The following is an 18,606-nucleotide window of genomic DNA, read 5'->3' as shown; positions in this document are numbered from 1 at the left end:
TTATAAAAAGATCAGTTTTAACAAATCTATTTTTTTTTTACAAATGATTGAATTGATAAGAAAAAAATTCGCTCATTTTAAATTGAATATCTTATTTACAAAATTATTTTTTTAAATCATTTATGTAAGTGAGTAATTTTCATTATATTTCTTCTGTTTTTTTTTTATTTTATGTTTAAGGTGAAGAAATAATATTTATTTAATACATTAATATATTATTTGCATATTAAGTAATTAGATTTCGAGTATTAAGAATTAGATTTAGTATTTTTTTTATCAAACATAATTTTCTAATAATATTAATAAATTTATATTGTCCAGAAAAAAAATTTGTAAAAAATATTATTAAAACTTAAAAAATAAAAAGGAGTGTAGAAGAAAAATAGTTAGATTCCAAAATAGTTGATCATACTTTCAAAGCTGTACTGAGAAATATAAAAACTTAATTTAATACATAATAGTCAATATACTTTTTTACATGTAAGTTTTAAAAATAATAAAGCTATTTTATAGTTAATTATTGTATGATTTTAACTGAAACAGATTAAAATGAGCGCCGCAAGAAGTAAGACATTAGAAAAATCTAAAATAAAAGTTGAAGAATTCTCTCAGAAATCTAAGTTTTTATGTTTGTTTTGTGGTGGAAAGAGCTGTTCTAAGGAAAATTATCTAAAAAATCCTCATAAAAATGCAATACATGGTCTTAATTCAGATTGGATAACACCTGAAATTTTAGCTATGCAAAGACCTTCTTCAAGAATTATAAAAGAATATGGAATTATTGAACAATTTTAGCATGCTCATATCAAGGCAGTATTTAATTTGTAATTACCTGGTGAAGTAATTCTATCTACATATTTGAAACTGCAGCAAATTTATTTTTTTAAATAAAACTTACTATAAATAGCATCCTTATTGTGGTGATAAAATAATAAAAGAAAGTGGTTTTACTTACAGGCCAGAAGAATTTACAGATCGTAAGCAATATCAATCAATTCAATATTTTGTTTTTCATAGAATTAGTTGCACTTTTTAAAATATAAATTTTTATTAAATGGAATAGATGGTATTTTCTATTTTAATTTTGGATGGACTGATATGGAAGTTACAAGTTTAGACCATATGATCAAAATATTAACGCATATAGATTTTATAATTAGTTAAGGAATGAAGGTAATTAAAGAATTATTTATTATTTTTAAGATAAAACGGTTGTTTTTCTAAATAGATTTCAGTTCATTGCCATGCTGGTACTGGAAGAACAGGTCTTTTAATAGCATCCTGGTTAATACTTAAATTTAATATGACAGCTGTTGAGTCTAGAGATTTATTTAGATCAAAGAGAGCTGGTGGGTTAACCAAATCCAAACAACTTGTTTTTTTAAAGAAGTTTGAAGAATGTAATTAATTAGGAACATACATTAATATATTAATTTATAAAATTTTAAAAGTTATAATTAGCAGTAGGATAAGTTTTTAGTAAAAAAATTTCATTAAAATTGAACAATTAATTTAAGCTCAAGAAAAGTTAGTTTTTGGTAAGACAAAAACATTATCAAGGTATCAACCTCACATAATGTATTAAATTCTTAATAGATTAGAATTTTTGATGGAAAATAACAAAATAAATGCTACCCAACTTTGTCATAGTTTCTATGATATAGACAACAAAGATATATTTGGTAATCAATAATGGAGCAATGTTCAGGAATAGTAAATATCATTGTTGAAAGTAAATTATTTCTCAATCAAGTTAAATTAAATTAAATTAAAAAATATAAGCTTAACAGATTTTTTATACAAGTAAATAAAATTATTATTTTAATAATTTTTAGGAATAAATAAATACTTTTTAGTGGTAATTTTCTCATTTTAGTGATGTTAGAGTTTTATCACAAGTTTTGCTAGATTTTTTTGACTAGAAAAACCTTTAGGTTATTAAGAATGAATCGGCGATAAAATTAAATGAATATCTTTAGGAGTCAAAGAGTATAGAAATAGTTTTTGCTGATGAAAGTATCGTTTAATTACTAGGAAGATATGAATACTCTATTCTCTCTAAGTTTTTAGAATTTATTTTGAGGAATTTACATAAAAACAATTTAACGATATAGATTATAAATTAATTTATACTCAGAATATGTATATCAGTACTTGGAAAGAGATAAGAATTAGATCATTTATTTATCTAAAGATCTTTTCTCAGTACAGAGTGTGCTAATTAAGTAGTTTTTAATCTTTATTAATTCCTAAATGCTTGGCTAAATGAAATGGTATTACATGATATGATTGATAATTCATATTTTAACAGAATATTTAATCGAACTGCATGTATTATAGAAGGAAAGGAAAAATAATTTTCAGACAAAAAGAATTCTTAAATATCATATAGTAGCACAATAAAAAAGAGTCTCTAAACAAAACCAGAGCATATATTAGTAGGATAGCATATAAAAAATGATTAGTCGGAGTATTAAAGCAGGAGATAAATAAAATCTGAAATTAATTTTATAGACATAAGTTCATCATCAAACAAAAACATTTAATGATTAACTTATTTTAATAAATAACAAAATTATTTCTAATAAATGTATTTATAAAAAAGAATATTTTTTATATATTAAATGTTTATTGCATCTTGGGATACGAAAACTCTATAATAGCTATATAAATTACAATTTACTTTATTCCTTAAAATAAATTTAAATAAATATTTCTAAATTGAAGGATAAAATTATATTTAAGTATTTAAAACTAAATTTATCAAGCCAAAAAATATTTAAATAAAATTTAAAATTCAATTTCTATCTGATCAGAAAAGTTTATGTATCTATTAATGATTTTTCTATACTAAAGTAATTATTATTGTATTTTTAACTAACTTTATCTAAAATGATAAAAATAAATTACTCAAGAGCTAACTCATATCAATAATTATTTCGAAAATATTTACGTTCAGTTATTGGTTGTTTTAAGAATTTTTACATGATATATATACAGAAAATAAATTAAATTTTATAATATAATTAATTTTGATTTGAAAATAATTGTAAATTTATTTGATTATGTTATTGTTAAGTGAGTGAGTTAGTTAGTTTTTAATTAGTGACTTTACCTTTGATTAATTCTGTAAATTATATTTATTTTGAATGAATCAAATGTTATTGAATGAATTAAAAGGCATAATTTAAAAAAATTTAAATTCCTTAATAATCAATCAATTTGAGTTGTAGATCTTTTAGTAATTACTATCATTATTTTATTAAGTTTTCTAATTTTCTGTTGCAAATGGGCCGCGTAGTTCATTATCAAGCCCATCATCTACTTGCTTTATGATGTTATCAAATAAATTTGTTTTTTATTGATGGGATTCTTTATTTTGAATTGTTGATACTCTTTTTAATGTTTCAGCATGTTCTTAAATTTTATCTTTCAGGTTAGTGATTAAAATGTTTTCGCAATCTTATTCTTCTATCAATTGCTTTTCTTATGCCTCAAGCTTTTCATCGATGTTATCAACATATTCTGAAAGGAATGCAAATTAAGAAAGGGCATTTATTTTTTAATTTTTTTAATTTTCCCCTTATTCGAAGTTATTAGAATATTATTTTTTTTAAATCTTATCATCATTATTTATTCTAACTTAATGTTTCATAGATTAAGTTAATAGTTATATGCTTTGATTAAATTAATTAAAAATATTTTCAAAGCTTTACTTTAAATTCTATTATGAAGAAGTTATTGATGCATTAAATTCTTCAAATATATCAGCTCCTTCCAGTTTTTTAATTTTGAGTTGTGTATTGTTTAAAAACGATCCATCTTAATTACACACACTTTCATAAATATTATCATTTTATGTACTCTAATGAGTAGAATTTTATAATTCATTTTAATTTATTTCTTAATTTTGTTGTTGTTATTAATATTAATATTTGGATTAGCGGATTCTAAGGATCTTTTATTTTAAAAGAGCTGCTATGTACATTAGAGAAGAATATTTTATTTAGATTTCTTCTTGTGATTGAGAAATAGAGTCAGCTATCTAATTCAAAATCTTATCACTATCAGGATCATTGAGTCCCTTTTCTAGAATGGTTTATAATTCTAATTATTTATAAAATGATATATTAATGTGATGCCATAAAAAAAAGAATAATTTAATTTAAAATATAATAAGTACCTTCTTTGGTAAATTCAATATTATTAGAGTCCCCTTATTTACTAACAGATTCTTATATTTTATAATCAAAAACTTAACTTTGACTGAGTTGGGTTTCAGCGGGCACAGTAGAAATTTTAAATGAGATAGATTTTTATTTGTTATTATGAATATTAGCATTCACTGCAAGAGCAAAATCGACTTCATTTCTTATGATGAGTTGCTTGTCATTTTCCTTTATTAAAAATAATGTAATTAATTATTTAAAAATCAAGAAAAGAAAATATCTTCTTACATAAAAATTAACTAAAATAGTCTAGTCTGCTTATATATTGAAAATTCTTATGCACTTATCACAAAATTCCTTAAAATTAGTATTTGAGGCGTTTAAAGAAAATCTTTTAAATTAGTCTTCGTAACTAACTTTATAATTGATCATCTATTCCAATTTCATTTAGCTTGTTGTGTATTTTAAATAGTTGAACTTTAGAATATTTCTATTATATTTGAATTATTTTAAATAAATTATGTTTGCTTTCGTAGGGTATTCTTTTTTCTTTTTAAACAAATTGCCAATTTAAATGAAATCAAATAATTATATGAAAAAGCAGCTATTTCTTTATTTTAATTTTTGTCGATTTGAATTATCAGAGAAGAATTTTATTTAATAGAGGACTATTATTTTATTCAGATTTCATAGGTTCAAATATTGCGTCTACATAAAAAAAAAAATTTGATCATCATTTATTAAGAAAAGAGCTGAAGTTAAATAATAGAAAGAAAGCTAATCATTTCAGCTACTTGTTTTAAGTTTCTACTTTAAAATTAGTTACATTAAATGGATTTTCATCTTCCACCATTTTAACTTTAAATATTATTTAAATTTCATCAAATTCTATTCAGTTTTATCAAGAGCGTTTTATTTTTAATAATCATTATAAAAACTTTTAATTAAATTAGTATAAAATATTCTTTTAAACGAATTTCAATATAATTTGTTTTATTTACTTACTTATAAAATAAATAAATACTCATTTTTCAATCATATCTTAATTTATTTTTTCCAAAAAAAAACTTAATCAAAGTTTTTGATTAAATTATTTGAAATAAAATTATTTATCTATACCAAATAATTTTTAATCTCATAAATAAAATCCCATTATTTTTTTTACTTAAAAATATTACGACATATTTGATAAGAAATTAATTAAATTAGGTCATATTTATTTTGAAGAAATTAGATTGTCTATAGTTAACTAGCTACATAAATAATTTATTATTTGTTTTATTTTTGAAAAGGGAAAAAATATAGATAGAAAATAAATACATTATATAAACATAATTAATAATTATAACAAGGATTTTTTTATTCATTTTTCTTCTTCTCCTAACTAAAACTCATCATAATTTTCGCTACATTTTTTTTAATTTGGCTTCTCTCCATTTTATTTAGAGGCTAAGTCATCTTAATTGTAAATATTAATTAGATAATTTATAAACTTAAATTAATCTTATTTACTTCTATGTGCATTAAACTATTACATTTTTTTATTAATTTTTGAATCTCCTTCTTGAGTATCTAAATCTCCCATGTAATCAGGATTTTCAGTAGATTCTGTGAAATCCCATCTATTAGGAAATTAATATAAATTAACACATATTCTCTAAATTAGAACATTAAAATTTTCAAATAAAATATTTAAGTTTTGATTTTTTTAAATAGCTTTATTATTTTAATGATAGATAATTTGAAATTTATTTTTCTTGTGTTAATTCTCAATTTAAAATTTTTAAATTTGTGCAATCAATTCTTTCTAGATTCTTAATATTAAATTACTATATTTTGTTTTGAGATACTGATTTACTAGTCTTTAATTCCTATTCTGCCATTGTCTTTACTTATGGATCAATCTATTTTTCAAAAAATGATTTTTACAAAACTATCTTTAACTAAATTTGCTAAATAATAATCTACTCTTTTATCTAATGGATCTAATTTTTTGATTATCTTTTCTTTAATATATTCTTTGTTTTTTGCTAGCTTAAAGAACTTCATTTAGAGTAATTCTGTAGCAGTTTTTCTATTTTTTAGTTGAAAATTAAATAATTTGATAATTTTTAAAGAATATTTGCAATATTATTTATAAATAGTTAAATTACCTGTGAGCTGGTTCCTTTTGTAAGCAAGCCTCAATAAACTCCTAAAAAGAATCTTCCCAACCGTCTTCTTTATTTAACCTAGGTGGATCTTCATTCAAAATATTCAAAACAGCCTTTTTTTAAGAAAAATTGTATTAGAATAAAATACATATTCTATATTAAATGCTTTTATAAAAGATTTCTACCTTTATTGTAGGGCATTCTGAATGGGGAGGTTTTCCATAAGCTAATTCATATGCAGTAATACCTAAAGACCAAATATCAGCTTTGGTATCGTAAAATATATTGTCATCGAGGACTTCTGGAGCCATCCAACAAACTGATCCTACAGCTGTGTTGTGTTTTTTATTTTTTTTTAGCTTAGTAGTTAGACCAAAGTCTGAAAGAGCTATTTTTCCTTCAGAATCAAGTAGTATATTCGCTGACTTAATATCTCTATGAATTTAATTGTTTTAATGCAAATATTCAATTCCTAATAATGTTTCCTTTATTATAGTTGCTAATAAATTGATATCCTTTATGCCTTAAGTATACATGTTCTTTAGTAGAAGCTCCATAGAGCCTCCATCCATTATGCTAAAAACAACCCAAAGTTCTTTTCCTGTAACGAATGCTATTTTATATGGTAATAAACTAGGATGATTAAGTACATTAAGAAGCAACATTTTTTTCTTTTGGATATTTATGAATAGAATATTAATATCATTTTTAAACTGTGTATATTAACAAATATAAAATATCTATTTTTACTCTGATTTCATCCATTTTGCTATCTGTTTGCTTATCCATATCTATTTTTTTGACAGCAACAAACTCACCCTTATGGGGTCCTGTCAGAACCTATACTTTCCAAACCTTTTATTTTTTAAATAGTTAACAGTTTATATTAGCTAATGTGATAAATAAGAGATAATTCTAGTGCTTTATTGCAGGAATATTAATTAACAGTCTTGCAAATAATCATATTGGGCTACAGAAAAATAAATAAAATATTGAATTGATAGATTCTTCGAATTACAATACCAAAATATCCGCTGCCAAGACCTGAAATGAGCTTATAATCTATTGTTTAAATAAAATAAATGATTTAAAAAATAAAACTCATAGATAAGATTCTTTTGGTAATAGAATTTTTACCGCTTGCTGAAGATGGATATTAAGAATCTTATTTTTAATTCATCAGAAATGGAGATTATACCTATTAATTTTATGTAAATTATTGTTATTTGTCAACTATCGATATTTAATTATTTATTTATTTATTTTCCTCAATATTTTAACAATACATAAAATCTCTAAAAATAACTTCAGCTAATAGATGAATTATAAAAAGATTATATTCAAGTGGAGATTAATGATTTAATTAACTTCTTAAGACTCAAAATGTAATAAAGAATTAATTTACATACAACTAGGTATTATTTTATGCTCAATAGTGTCCTATTTTTTTATTTACGAAATTAAAGCTGATATTCATATTTTCTAAAAAACTCTCAATTAATTTTAGCCATTTAGAAAATACAAGAATTTGTTTATTTTATTCAAACTAGCTCTTTTAATTTTAAAAATTATTAATTATTACAAAATATTCAGTCATTTTTATTTTAATTAAATCTATAAGAATACATACTAATTCACTAGTGTTGATTGATTTATTTGATTAATTATTTTCATTAAATAAAAAATAAACTAAAAGCTGATAAATATTAAATTAACAAAATTTATCAAGATTCTTAAATATTAAAAATTAATAATTGTTAGATAGATTAAAGGTATTACTTAAGTAAATCAATGATCAGAAAGATATCAAATTTAGTTTATAAGCAGTAAAAGATCTTAGCTAATTCATATGTCTTAGCCAACCTGACATAATAAGTCTAAATAACTTCTGCACATAAAAATTTATGCCGAATTCCTTACTACTCTTTTTGTCTTTCAAAGTAGTTGTCAGAAATCAGCAAGAATATTTATAATAGAAAACAAATAGAATATGAAGATGTTCTAAACTTGTACACAAAAGAAAATTTAGAAAAATTGTCATGGGAATAAATAGTTGAAAGTGTTGTAGTCATTTCTTAGTACACTAAAGTTGTAGAGTCCCTAGACTTAGCACATCACTCATAAATAAAACTAGGGTTGTAAATATTTTTGAAAGCTATTGCTGAAAAAAATTATAAAATACAAGATTATTTTGAGTTAATCGCTTCAAACTACCGTGTAATAAGTCATAAAGAATTTAGAAAATATATTGAGCCAATATGGAAATCTGTAGAATCATAAATAGATTCATTAGACATCAATGAAGTAATTAAGATAGGATACTTGTATTTAGTGCCATTCTTGACTGAAGAAAGCAAATAAGATGGATTAAATCCTCATTTAGATCTTAATTTTTAAATTCTTTCTAGAAACGCATAAAAATATAAATAATAGCTCGAAATACTTCATCCAGATTTATCAGCATATTTCTGTGTTCTTCTAAAGTTTGCTTTTTTACATGCTAAAGACTAAAAACTACAAATGAGTGAAGACTTAGAACAGCTAATTAATCTTTTGACTGAGAAAATTACAGAGGACATCAACTATTACTGCCCTTAAAAAGTAATAAAATATCTTTGCAAATTCTATTAATAGAAATTTATTATTCTTATTTTTAAGAGTTTGATTGAGTATTTTTTTTATTTTAAAAAATAACTTTTTTTAAATAAAAAAGTTGTATCAAATAATGGATCATGTTATATTTTTGTCTGGATCAGAATATTTTGAATAAGTATGCATCTACTTTGAAAAAAGATTAATTGAGTAAGATAAAGAAATCTAAAAATAGATAGAAAGTAAAAATTCTACTGATAAAAAAGATGTAATTGATTTTTCAAAGGATGTAGAAAATAGATAACCCTTGTACATGAATTAATGGCTTGATATGTGCCTTGATGTTTACAATTAAGGAAGATAAAACTTAGAATTATATGAATACGCTCTATAAAAACTTAAAGACTTGTCAGAAAGTGATATGATCTCTTTGAAGAGGGATTATATCCCTTAAATTTTCTTTATTTTTTCGAAATCTAAATGCTTAGATGCTCACATTCTTGAAAAATACAAACAATATTTGCTTAGTTATCTTCCTAACTATAATTAAGAATAAATTGCCAAGATTTACTTTGCTTATTCTTACTCTGATGCTCTTGATAAACTTACTTTTGAAAACATATTATATTACTTTGAAACAAATCCTTTGGATTTAAATAGTTTAGGAATAATTTTCTTCACTTTGGCGACTAAAAGTGGTAAATAATATTTAAAAAATCCTAATTTTAGAATTACCTTTAAATTTTTTGATTATTTTAATAATTTTACTATCCATCCTGAATTAAATTTTCTAAATTAATTTATCTAAATATTTTCTATTTAATTTAGATGATGAATTTTCAGATAGAATTATGGACTTACTGCGCGAAGAAAAAATAATTTATGTTTTACAAGCAGATGAATAGAATTGCGACTCACAATTTTTGTTGAGTTTCCTTTATTTCATAATTAAAAAGAGCCAACTTGAAAATTAGATTTATTAAAGCTATATTTTAGAGAAATTAAAACATTAGAAAGGGTCTTCAGAAGAAATATAAACTCTACTGGTCAATATTTTAAAAATTTTAAATGAAAATGTTATTGAAGTAAAAGAAAATCTCCATCAAGACTTCAAAGATTATATTTTAAAAACTTATGAAGAAAATAAAGGTGAGATGCATGAGGATGTTTCTTAACTTTTGCAACAATATTTTACATCTTTAGGTTTAAATCCAAAATGAATACTTTATTTATAAAGTATTTAAAATATTGATTTAATTTCGAAGTTCCTTTTAAAATATAATTTATATCGTGTTTTTTATATAAATTTTCTGAGACTTATTTTATTAAAATTTTTTTAAAATAGAGTTTGATTCTTCTTCATTTTCTATCAATCTTTAGTAGTAAAAATCTATAAAAAAAGCAAAATTTTTAGTGGAATTTTTTAACATTTTTATTTATTACGTATTCTGTCTGTCTGTGTCTGATTGATTGATTGATAGATTCCAATTTATTCTTAAAGTGATTTTTACTTGTAGATAAATACACACTTGAAACTCTCACATAATTATGGAGGAAATAAAAGTGTTTATTAATTATAAAAATAAAACAATGTATGTATGTACATACATACTCTATATTTCGGATTCAAGGTAGTTCTAATTAATTAGCTTAAATTGAGTAGATGATTGAAATATAATTAAAATATATCATATATTAAAAGAAAAATAAAATCAAAAAAATTAAAGTTAACAATTTTATAAATAGATTTCAAAAATAATATCTATTTATTTATTTACTAGGCAAAAAGCAGAAAGAACAAGTTATATCCAATCAAAGAAATGGATTAAAAGTAAGGTAAAGGCCCTGAACAAGGTTCAAGCAAAGAGCCAATTATTGAAGGATATTAAATTGTAGAAAGATTAGGAAAAGGCTCGTTTGGTAGTGTCTATAAAGCTGAAAAGGATGGTAAAACTTATGCATTGAAGATGATTAGTAAGTCATATATGAAAGATAGACCATTCTTAAGAAAGTATATTCAAAATGAAATAGAATCTATGAAAAGCATTAACTGTGTGAATTGTGTTAAATTATATGATTATTTTGAAACTAATCTTGCTCATTTCTTTGTTATGGAATATTGTGCTGAAGGAAATCTATTTAATTTATTACACTCCAAAAATGGGTAGGGTTTACCAGAAAATGAAGCATTAGTCTACTTTTCTTAAATCTTAAATGGACTCAAAACAATCCATGAAAAAGGGTATATGCATAGAGATTTAAAGCCAGAAAATATACTAATTCACAACAATGTTGCTAAAATCTGTGATTTTGGGTTTGCTAGACCTCTAGGATTTAATGAATTAACTACTACAGTCTGTGGAACAGCAGAGTATATGCCTCCAGAACTTCATTAGCAATAGCCCTACGATTATAAAGTAGCCAATTTATTACTTAAGAATTGATTCAGCATTTAATAAATTTTTTTGAATAGCTATAATTTAGTTTTTAAAAATATTTATTTTAAAACAAAATAAATTCTTAAATTTTTTTTTTTTTTTAGGCAGATATATGGGCACTAGGAGTTTTGCTTTATGTTATGGTTTTTGGACACTTACCTTTTTATGGGTAATTTATATTTTAAATGATTGAAAGGTAGTGTAAAGATAAAGTTTATGACACAGATAGATGGGTGCAAAAATTCCCTAAATCTAAAGAAAAGGCTGACAAGCTCTCACCTGAAATCAAAGATTTTTTCTCCAAAGTGTTTGTTTATGATTAAAAATAACGTATAAACTTTTTCTAAATAATGAGTCATCCTCTGATAGAAAAAATGGATGGGCCTTAGTTCTCACACTTGAATAAGAATTAATCTAAGCTATTTTATTCTACAAGATTCGAAGAAAATTAAAAAAGTCTTAAAGACACATACGATTAGATTGACGGAGAAGAGCTTTTATCATCCGTAAGACAAAATAGCTAAAATTTAATTAGAAGAATGAAAATAATTATTTTCAATTTGTTCAAAATTAAATTCTTTCAGAACCATTAATTTTATTTAATTTTTCGTTTATAATATAGTAATAAACTAAAGATACAAAGAAATAAAGCGAAAACAAAAGCTTAAAAACTGTGATTGAGACAAATGAAAGGACCGATCTATCAAATTAAGATGATAATGCAGTGAGTATAAATTTTAAAGATGAGGAAAATATACATTATATAGACTCCGATATTAGATCCTCTTCAGCAGTTAAACTTGTAATTTTATTTATTTATGCATTAATTGATAGTTTTAATTGTAGAAAAATAATTTAGGCGAAGCAAAATTTGTATGTATGTTTATTTGATGATTGAATTTATAATTTAGATTAAGTTTAGATCAATTAAATCTAACTTAAATTAAATATTTTATAAAATAGAAACAAAGCATCTACAAAAAATCATTAGAACTTTATAATTATGAGATTGAAAAGTATTAGTTCCTATTTCATACTTTAGAACTTCTTTCTAGAGAATTATCAAGTCAAGATGGACTCACTTGCTATTTTATAAATAAAGCTTGGAATTTTTATGCTAAAAGACTTAAATATTCTTTAGAATAAAAAGAAAATATTTTTTTACTTCCCTAAAATGATTGGGAAAGTTTTGTTGTGAGTAATGAGTATGCTTAGTTGTTAAAAAAAGTAGTAAGTGATGAAAAGCAAGCTGCTATTCATTTACATAAAAATTATATGAAGTTAGGTAGTGAAATGCAAAATTAGGATGGAGTTCTTATGTAAATAAATGAAAATTCATTTGAAGAATTTAAGTTACCATATAGGAAGGCATTAATGGAAACATTTAATACCTTAGCTGATTTACACAAAAAATTATATAATTTAAATAAGGAACATGGTACTAAAGTTTATAGAATAGCTATGAAAATATTGTTATGCTATTTCATTAATAGAATATTTAACACTGAAGAAGTTAAAACAAATTTAGCTGTATATTTTGAACTTACTCAATATAGTACATTTGATTTCAATCAATTCTACAATTGGAGCAACACTGTAGGTAGGGTATAAGCCAATAAATTAGTTAAGAATATTTTAGAAGTTCTTATCTAGCAAAATCAGTGAAAATTTTATCAATTTTGCTATTATTTTAAATTAAGAAAAATAATAATATTAAAAGGGAGATATTTACGTTAATATATCATTTTTTTCTCTCGCCTATTAGTTATCAAATTAAATAAATAAATTAATATATATGTCTACCTACTTACCATCTATCTAAAATGCTACTGTAAAATTTAAGAAATAGTTTTACTTATTAAAAAATTATAAAAGTAATTCATCAAAATTAAACTTTATCATTCAATAATAAATATTTATTATTTGTACAAAAATCAATTTCTTAACCTTCCATTAAAAAAATAAAAAATGGATATTAATTTTATTTATTTGGGTTAAAATAATTTTGTTTTTTATTAACAAATTTAAAAATTCCAATACATATTTTTATAATTGTTTCTTTATAGACTGATTTAAACATATTTGTAATAATTTTTAAAAAAATGTTGTTGATAAAATAAAAACATTTATTCAATGAATTTTTTGAAATTCTTTTATTGTTTGGAAACTTTGCATAACTTTTAAAAGTTATGGTAAAGAAAAAAAATACTCGCATTATATTTTTTTTTTTGAATATATTTCATTAACTTAATTTAGTAAAAGATTAGGAAATATTTGACACAAAAACAAGCCTTTAATTGTGCTTAATTAAATAGAGTTTTTGTATTTTAATAAAATCAATAAATGAAATAAATTACTTATTTATTATGTAGTATTGATATAAGCAAGCAAAAAAAATAAATAAATGAAATCAATCATACTAAATCAAGCAATTATAATTTTACTTGCATTCAAAATTCTCTAACTAAAAGGTAAGTAAAATATAAAGTGCTTGGAGTATTTGTTTGATCTTGCAAGAAGAGACTATTAAAGTGAAAAAACAAAGTCAAGCAAAGTTAAATTGAAAACAATTGATTGATTGAATGAATGAATCAATAAAGAAATGGATTATGGAATAAATGATTGATAGATTGATTGATTTTTAGTGTTTGAAATAAAAGATTAATAATCAAAGATATTAATTAAAAGAAGACTGTTTGATATTTATTGGAATTGGCGATTAAGCAAAAAATCATTAATAATTGAATCTAAATATTTAATACAAAAAAGAAAGCATACATAAGAATAAATAATTTACAAAGAGGAATCCAAAAAGAAATTAAAAGTCATATATAATAAACTTAAATTATAAAAGAATATCTAAAACTCAATTGAGGGAAGGAGGGGGATATGTGAGAATTCAATATATATAATTAATATAAATCAAAGATAAATTAAAAGCAATAATTGAAGAGAAATGAAACAATAAGCTTTGTTTATTACATTAGCCATCTTCGTCTGCTTTGCCGCAGCCTAAGAATTCGAAGTTAAGGAAGGTCTTTTAAATAATATCCTCCCCTTACACGACGACTACGTCTTATCTCTTGCTAGATTATACAGACCTCATTTAAATGTTGAACATTTAGAATTCTAACACTTCAAGGAATCTGTTAGAAGAGTTAGAGAACACAACAAAAAGGTAAATGCTACCTATACTTTATCTATCGATTCACCTTTTGCTTTCATGTCCGATGAATAATTCGTTACTGAATATCTTGGTTCTTAAGATTGCTCTGCTACTGCTGAACTCACCCTTAAGAAGCCTATGAAGATCCAAAATAAGAAGAACGTTTAAGTCCCTGAAAGCATTAACTGGAAAGACCTTAACAAGGTTAGCCCTGTCAAGGATCAACAAAATTGCGGTTCTTGCTGGACCTTCTCCACTACCGGAGCTATTGAATCTCACTATGCCATTTTTGAAGGTATAAAATTTTTTAATTTTTGGTATTTAATATTAATTAATTTATATTTTTAATTTAAATAGACGTCGAACCTACTTCTCTCTCTGAATAACAATTGATTGACTGCGCTGGTGCTTTTAATAACAATGGTTGCAGTGGTGGTTTACCCTCTTAAGCTTTCGAATATATCAAATACAATGGTGGTATTTCTTATGAAAACTCATATTACTATATTGCTCAAGATCAAGAATGTTAATTCAGCCCTGAAACTGTTGGTGCTAGAGTTAGGGGTGGTTCTTTCAACATTACTTAAGGTGATGAAGATTAATTGAAGCAAGCTGTTGGTACCGTTGGTCCTGTATCTATTGCTTTCTAGGTTATGGGTGATTTCAAGCTTTACAAGTCTGGTGTCTACTCCAATCCTGACTGTTCAAGCTCTCCTCAAACTGTTAACCACGCTGTCTTAGCTGTCGGATACGGTTCTGAAAATGGTGTTGATTACTGGTACGTTAAAAACTCTTGGAGTGAATTCTGGGGTGACGAAGGTTACTTCAAGATCCAAAGAGGTGTTAACATGTGTGGTGTCGCCACTTGTGCTTCTTATCCTCTTCTTGAAGAATAAACCGAAGTTTCTGCTGAATCCTTCTGATGCTTCTATTTGATAAAACTTCTTAATAAATTATAATATCCTTGATTAGCTACTCAAAAATTAATAAATGAGTTTACAAATGAATTATGATGCACTCCATATTGTTAAAATTGAAAAAAAAAAGTAATTGGGAATAGAATAATATTTGAATTACTATGTGAACTCTATATTAGTTTGAGTAAAATAAATAATTTACTATGGGTATGATTATAAATTTCTTTAAAAAATTTAGTAAATTCACAAATTTTATATAAAGTATCCGTTTAAAAAAGTTATGAAATATTATTAAAATATCTGAACAAATTAATCATTTAAAATATTTCTTGAAGTTAATTAATTTTACTATCTTAGTAAGCTAGCTACTAAAGCTAGAATTAAATGAATATATTTTTTTCTAATTACTTTATGAAATTTTGATTAAATTATTATTTTTTTTTAAAAATTCTTTTCAACATTTTAATGTTTTTTTTCAAAAAATTAAAAAATATAATTTGTTTTGAATATTTTATGATAAAAAGAGATATAATTTGTGCAATAAGCAATCTTTGATCTATGGAATTATTTGTTACTTACATTTTTTAACTTTATTAGAATATGTTTTGAACAGATTTTGCATGAAATTCAAAAATTCTTTTGTTTTTCAATTAAATAAATATACAATAAGTGTAAGAAAAACTGGACGAGAATAAATTTAATTAAAAATTTAAAGAAATGTATCTTATAAAATGGTAGAAGAAAGAATTTTTATTGGTTTGGACATCAATTAAAAATAAAAAAATAGCATGAATTATAAATCAAATGCATTCACATATGTTTTTTTTATATTTTATTAGAATTATTTAAATTCATTTTAAGTTTTTTAAAAATTGTTATGATCAAGCAGAGGGAGGGAGTAATGGCTTGGTTTCTCTGTGAAGATTGTATGAAAGAGTTTCTAAAAGTTGACCGTTAAGAAGAGGGACTTCGTGTCTATCACTCATAGAACAAACTTCACCCCACTTGAATTTGAAAATGTTTTGAATAATTTTTCTGATACTGCAATTGATGTATTAATAGAAAGCACCAATGTGATATTCAAAGGGGATCAATTTAGCATCAACTGTGAAAAGAAGTTGTAAAGCCTTTCTGTCAAGTTAAAGAAGGAAGTCAACATAAGTATTGGCTACGTTTCCTCTAGCAAAAACACCACCTTCTGCAACCTTCCAGACACTAACAGCACCAGTGACTTCAAATGAAGGATTAACATAAGGCTTGAATTCGATGTTACAGTTAACACCACTTGCACCAACAGTAAAGTTCCAGCCAAAGTCAACTTGAACGTAAGCACTGATAGGAATGTTAAGGACACCACCAAGAAGAGGATAAATAACTTCGAATACTTTAAGGTGTTCGTTTCTGTTGTCACCTCTGTTGAAATCAGCACAAGCATACCAAGGATGGTCGATGTTAGTAGAATATATAGTGTAGATATGAAGACCATTCAACCAGATACTGGAAGAAATTTCAGAGTAGTCAATGAAGTTCTTGTAATCAATACTTAAGGATATTTCATTACCAACAATAGCGTGTCTGAAAACATCGTAGCTCTTTTGGATGATGGGTTCAGCATCAGCTAAGAGGGAGCTACCTTATTCACCACCCTTAAGGACGTCAATCTTACCACTGTTTTAACTCAAGTCAATTTGAACAAATCCTCTGTTGAATTCGTAGATGATGAGATCAGAAACTAATTCAGGGTTGTGAGTAGTGCTTAGGATTTCTAAGTGACTTTCAATCTTGGAATTAGATTAACCGATTAATTCAATATATTCAGTAGAATTGTTAATGGGGATGCTGTCTGATTCTCTTAATTTAATCTTTTCTTATTTGTTAACTCTGAAAGTCATGACTTCCTTGTTTACTTCAACTTAACCGTTCTTAATGGTGAAGTCAGATTAGAAATTAATAGAGGGGATATCGCCACCGAGGGAGTATTAGAAGTGAACAAAATTCTTATCAGTGTATTGCTTTGAAAGAATGACGTGATCATCTTCAACAAGTTAGTATGAGAATGTAGGAGCAACGAGACCGAGGTAGTTATTTTCAACGTACTATTCGGAAGCACCCAAAAGCATTGAAGGTCCTTGAGGATAAAGAGTAGCATTCAATTAGGGGAAGTACTATTCAATAAGTCTTTCAGTTAATCTGACAACAAGTTCAGAGTAAGTGAAGTTTTTAGGAGCATATAATCCCAAAAGAGTACCATCGTTAGTAAGAGTAGCTTTGAAAACAAGATCTACTTCATCTTCAAGGAAAGGCTTGAATTCAGATTGGTCTGGAATATAGTTACCGGTTGAGTTAAATTCAGTGTTATAGCTAATATCCTTGTAAGCAATGAAGACATTAATCATGTTGGTTCCTTCAACTTTTTGTGCGACTATATCTTAGATGGAGTTATAGGCAGTACATTATTAATGAGTATCAGGAATTCCATCACCTCCTTGGCTGCTGCAGACAGTCATGTTTCTAGAAGTAGTAATTACTAAATCGTTGTTTTGAGAATCCATGTAGAGCATGTTGGGGACAACTACAGTTTTGTTAGGTTCGCTAAAGTAAAGAATAGCTCCAAACATACCAACGATAAGTAAAGAAAGAAGAGCAACGCGAGTAATCTTCTTATTTCTTCTAGAAGATTGATTTTCAATGTTTTCCAAGTTGAAATAATTCATTTTTATCAATTTTTTATTGAGTTAAACTACTTTTTTTTTTAATTTATTTATTATTTTGTTAATCACAGCTTAACCGCATTTAAAAGTTTTACTCCACAGATTTGTTTAATGTAAATGAAGAATTAAGTAATATATCTTAAAAGTAGTGATATCAAATAAATTTATGACTTAAAAAGTCTGTTCCTTAAGGTGGGTGATCAAAAATTTATTAATAGAAGCAAAAATACATTTCCAAAACACAAAACCTATGATTTCTCATCACATTATTTAATTAAAAATCTTTAATTATTTTCCAGTCTCTTAAAAATTTTTTGCGCTAAATGACGATGACAAAGAGATATTTTTGATTTCATTTATATCACAGAAATTATTTTTAGAAACTAATTTATGAAAGGAAGAGTAATTTTTTAGTTGTGCTGTGGTATACACAAATTCTTTTCCTCTTAATGCTATCTAG

The 18,606-nt window shown here is 24.5% G+C and overlaps 7 protein-coding genes across 7 annotated transcripts; 4 read left to right on the top strand and 3 right to left on the bottom strand. All coding sequences in view use genetic code 6, as the record gives it.

Moving 5' to 3' along the window:
• Positions 1 to 549: 549 nt before the first annotated feature.
• On the top strand, positions 550 to 2,549 carry TTHERM_01001470 (tyrosine phosphatase; the record flags this gene model as incomplete). The annotated part of the gene is made up of 6 exons (XM_001027496.2): positions 550 to 840; positions 908 to 977; positions 1,064 to 1,173; positions 1,229 to 1,400; positions 1,452 to 1,732; positions 1,836 to 2,549. 6 exons carry the CDS (start codon positions 550 to 552, stop codon positions 2,547 to 2,549), a joined length of 1,638 nt encoding a protein of 545 aa, XP_001027496.2.
• A 668-nt stretch (positions 2,550 to 3,217) lies between these two features.
• On the bottom strand, positions 3,218 to 4,736 carry TTHERM_01001460 (hypothetical protein; the record flags this gene model as incomplete). The annotated part of the gene is made up of 3 exons (XM_001027495.4): positions 4,458 to 4,736; positions 4,184 to 4,397; positions 3,218 to 4,107 (listed from the first exon to the last, which is right to left on the bottom strand). The coding sequence occupies exons 1-3, from the start codon at positions 4,614 to 4,616 to the stop codon at positions 3,218 to 3,220; spliced, it is 1,263 nt and encodes a 420-aa protein (XP_001027495.4). The 5' UTR covers positions 4,617 to 4,736.
• Positions 4,737 to 5,375: 639 nt separating this feature from the next.
• TTHERM_01001450 (plant dual-specificity MAP kinase kinase family domain protein) lies at positions 5,376 to 7,618 on the bottom strand. The gene is made up of 9 exons (XM_001027494.2): positions 7,460 to 7,618; positions 7,341 to 7,384; positions 7,073 to 7,177; positions 6,508 to 6,993; positions 6,323 to 6,435; positions 6,138 to 6,243; positions 6,000 to 6,073; positions 5,682 to 5,791; positions 5,376 to 5,627 (listed from the first exon to the last, which is right to left on the bottom strand). Exons 1-9 carry the CDS (start codon positions 7,608 to 7,610, stop codon positions 5,533 to 5,535), a joined length of 1,284 nt encoding a protein of 427 aa, XP_001027494.2. The 5' UTR covers positions 7,611 to 7,618; the 3' UTR covers positions 5,376 to 5,532.
• A 495-nt stretch (positions 7,619 to 8,113) lies between these two features.
• On the top strand, positions 8,114 to 10,134 carry TTHERM_01001440 (hypothetical protein; the record flags this gene model as incomplete). The annotated part of the gene is made up of 3 exons (XM_001027493.1): positions 8,114 to 8,923; positions 9,036 to 9,612; positions 9,743 to 10,134. The coding sequence occupies 3 exons, from the start codon at positions 8,114 to 8,116 to the stop codon at positions 10,132 to 10,134; spliced, it is 1,779 nt and encodes a 592-aa protein (XP_001027493.1).
• Positions 10,135 to 10,734: 600 nt separating this feature from the next.
• On the top strand, positions 10,735 to 13,017 carry TTHERM_01001430 (Serine/Threonine kinase domain protein; the record flags this gene model as incomplete). Its single annotated transcript, XM_001027492.3, has 4 exons — positions 10,735 to 11,331; positions 11,457 to 11,858; positions 11,975 to 12,154; positions 12,316 to 13,017. The coding sequence occupies 4 exons, from the start codon at positions 10,735 to 10,737 to the stop codon at positions 13,015 to 13,017; spliced, it is 1,881 nt and encodes a 626-aa protein (XP_001027492.2).
• Positions 13,018 to 14,308: 1,291 nt separating this feature from the next.
• Positions 14,309 to 15,441, top strand: TTHERM_01001420 (papain family cysteine protease; the record flags this gene model as incomplete). The annotated part of the gene is made up of 2 exons (XM_001027491.3): positions 14,309 to 14,813; positions 14,876 to 15,441. The coding sequence occupies 2 exons, from the start codon at positions 14,309 to 14,311 to the stop codon at positions 15,439 to 15,441; spliced, it is 1,071 nt and encodes a 356-aa protein (XP_001027491.1).
• An 875-nt stretch (positions 15,442 to 16,316) lies between these two features.
• Positions 16,317 to 18,149, bottom strand: TTHERM_01001410 (transmembrane protein, putative; the record flags this gene model as incomplete). The annotated part of the gene is made up of 1 exon (XM_001027490.1): positions 16,317 to 18,149. One exon carries the CDS (start codon positions 18,147 to 18,149, stop codon positions 16,317 to 16,319), a length of 1,833 nt encoding a protein of 610 aa, XP_001027490.1.
• Positions 18,150 to 18,606: the final 457 nt, after the last annotated feature.

The sequence above is a fragment of the Tetrahymena thermophila genome (genome assembly GCF_000189635.1).
Source record: "Tetrahymena thermophila SB210 genomic scaffold scf_8253886, whole genome shotgun sequence".
In the NCBI taxonomy this organism is placed as follows: domain Eukaryota; phylum Ciliophora; class Oligohymenophorea; order Hymenostomatida; family Tetrahymenidae; genus Tetrahymena; species Tetrahymena thermophila.
The sequence above is the reverse complement of the archived record's forward strand: the minus strand, read 5'-3'. Positions and strand labels throughout refer to the sequence as shown.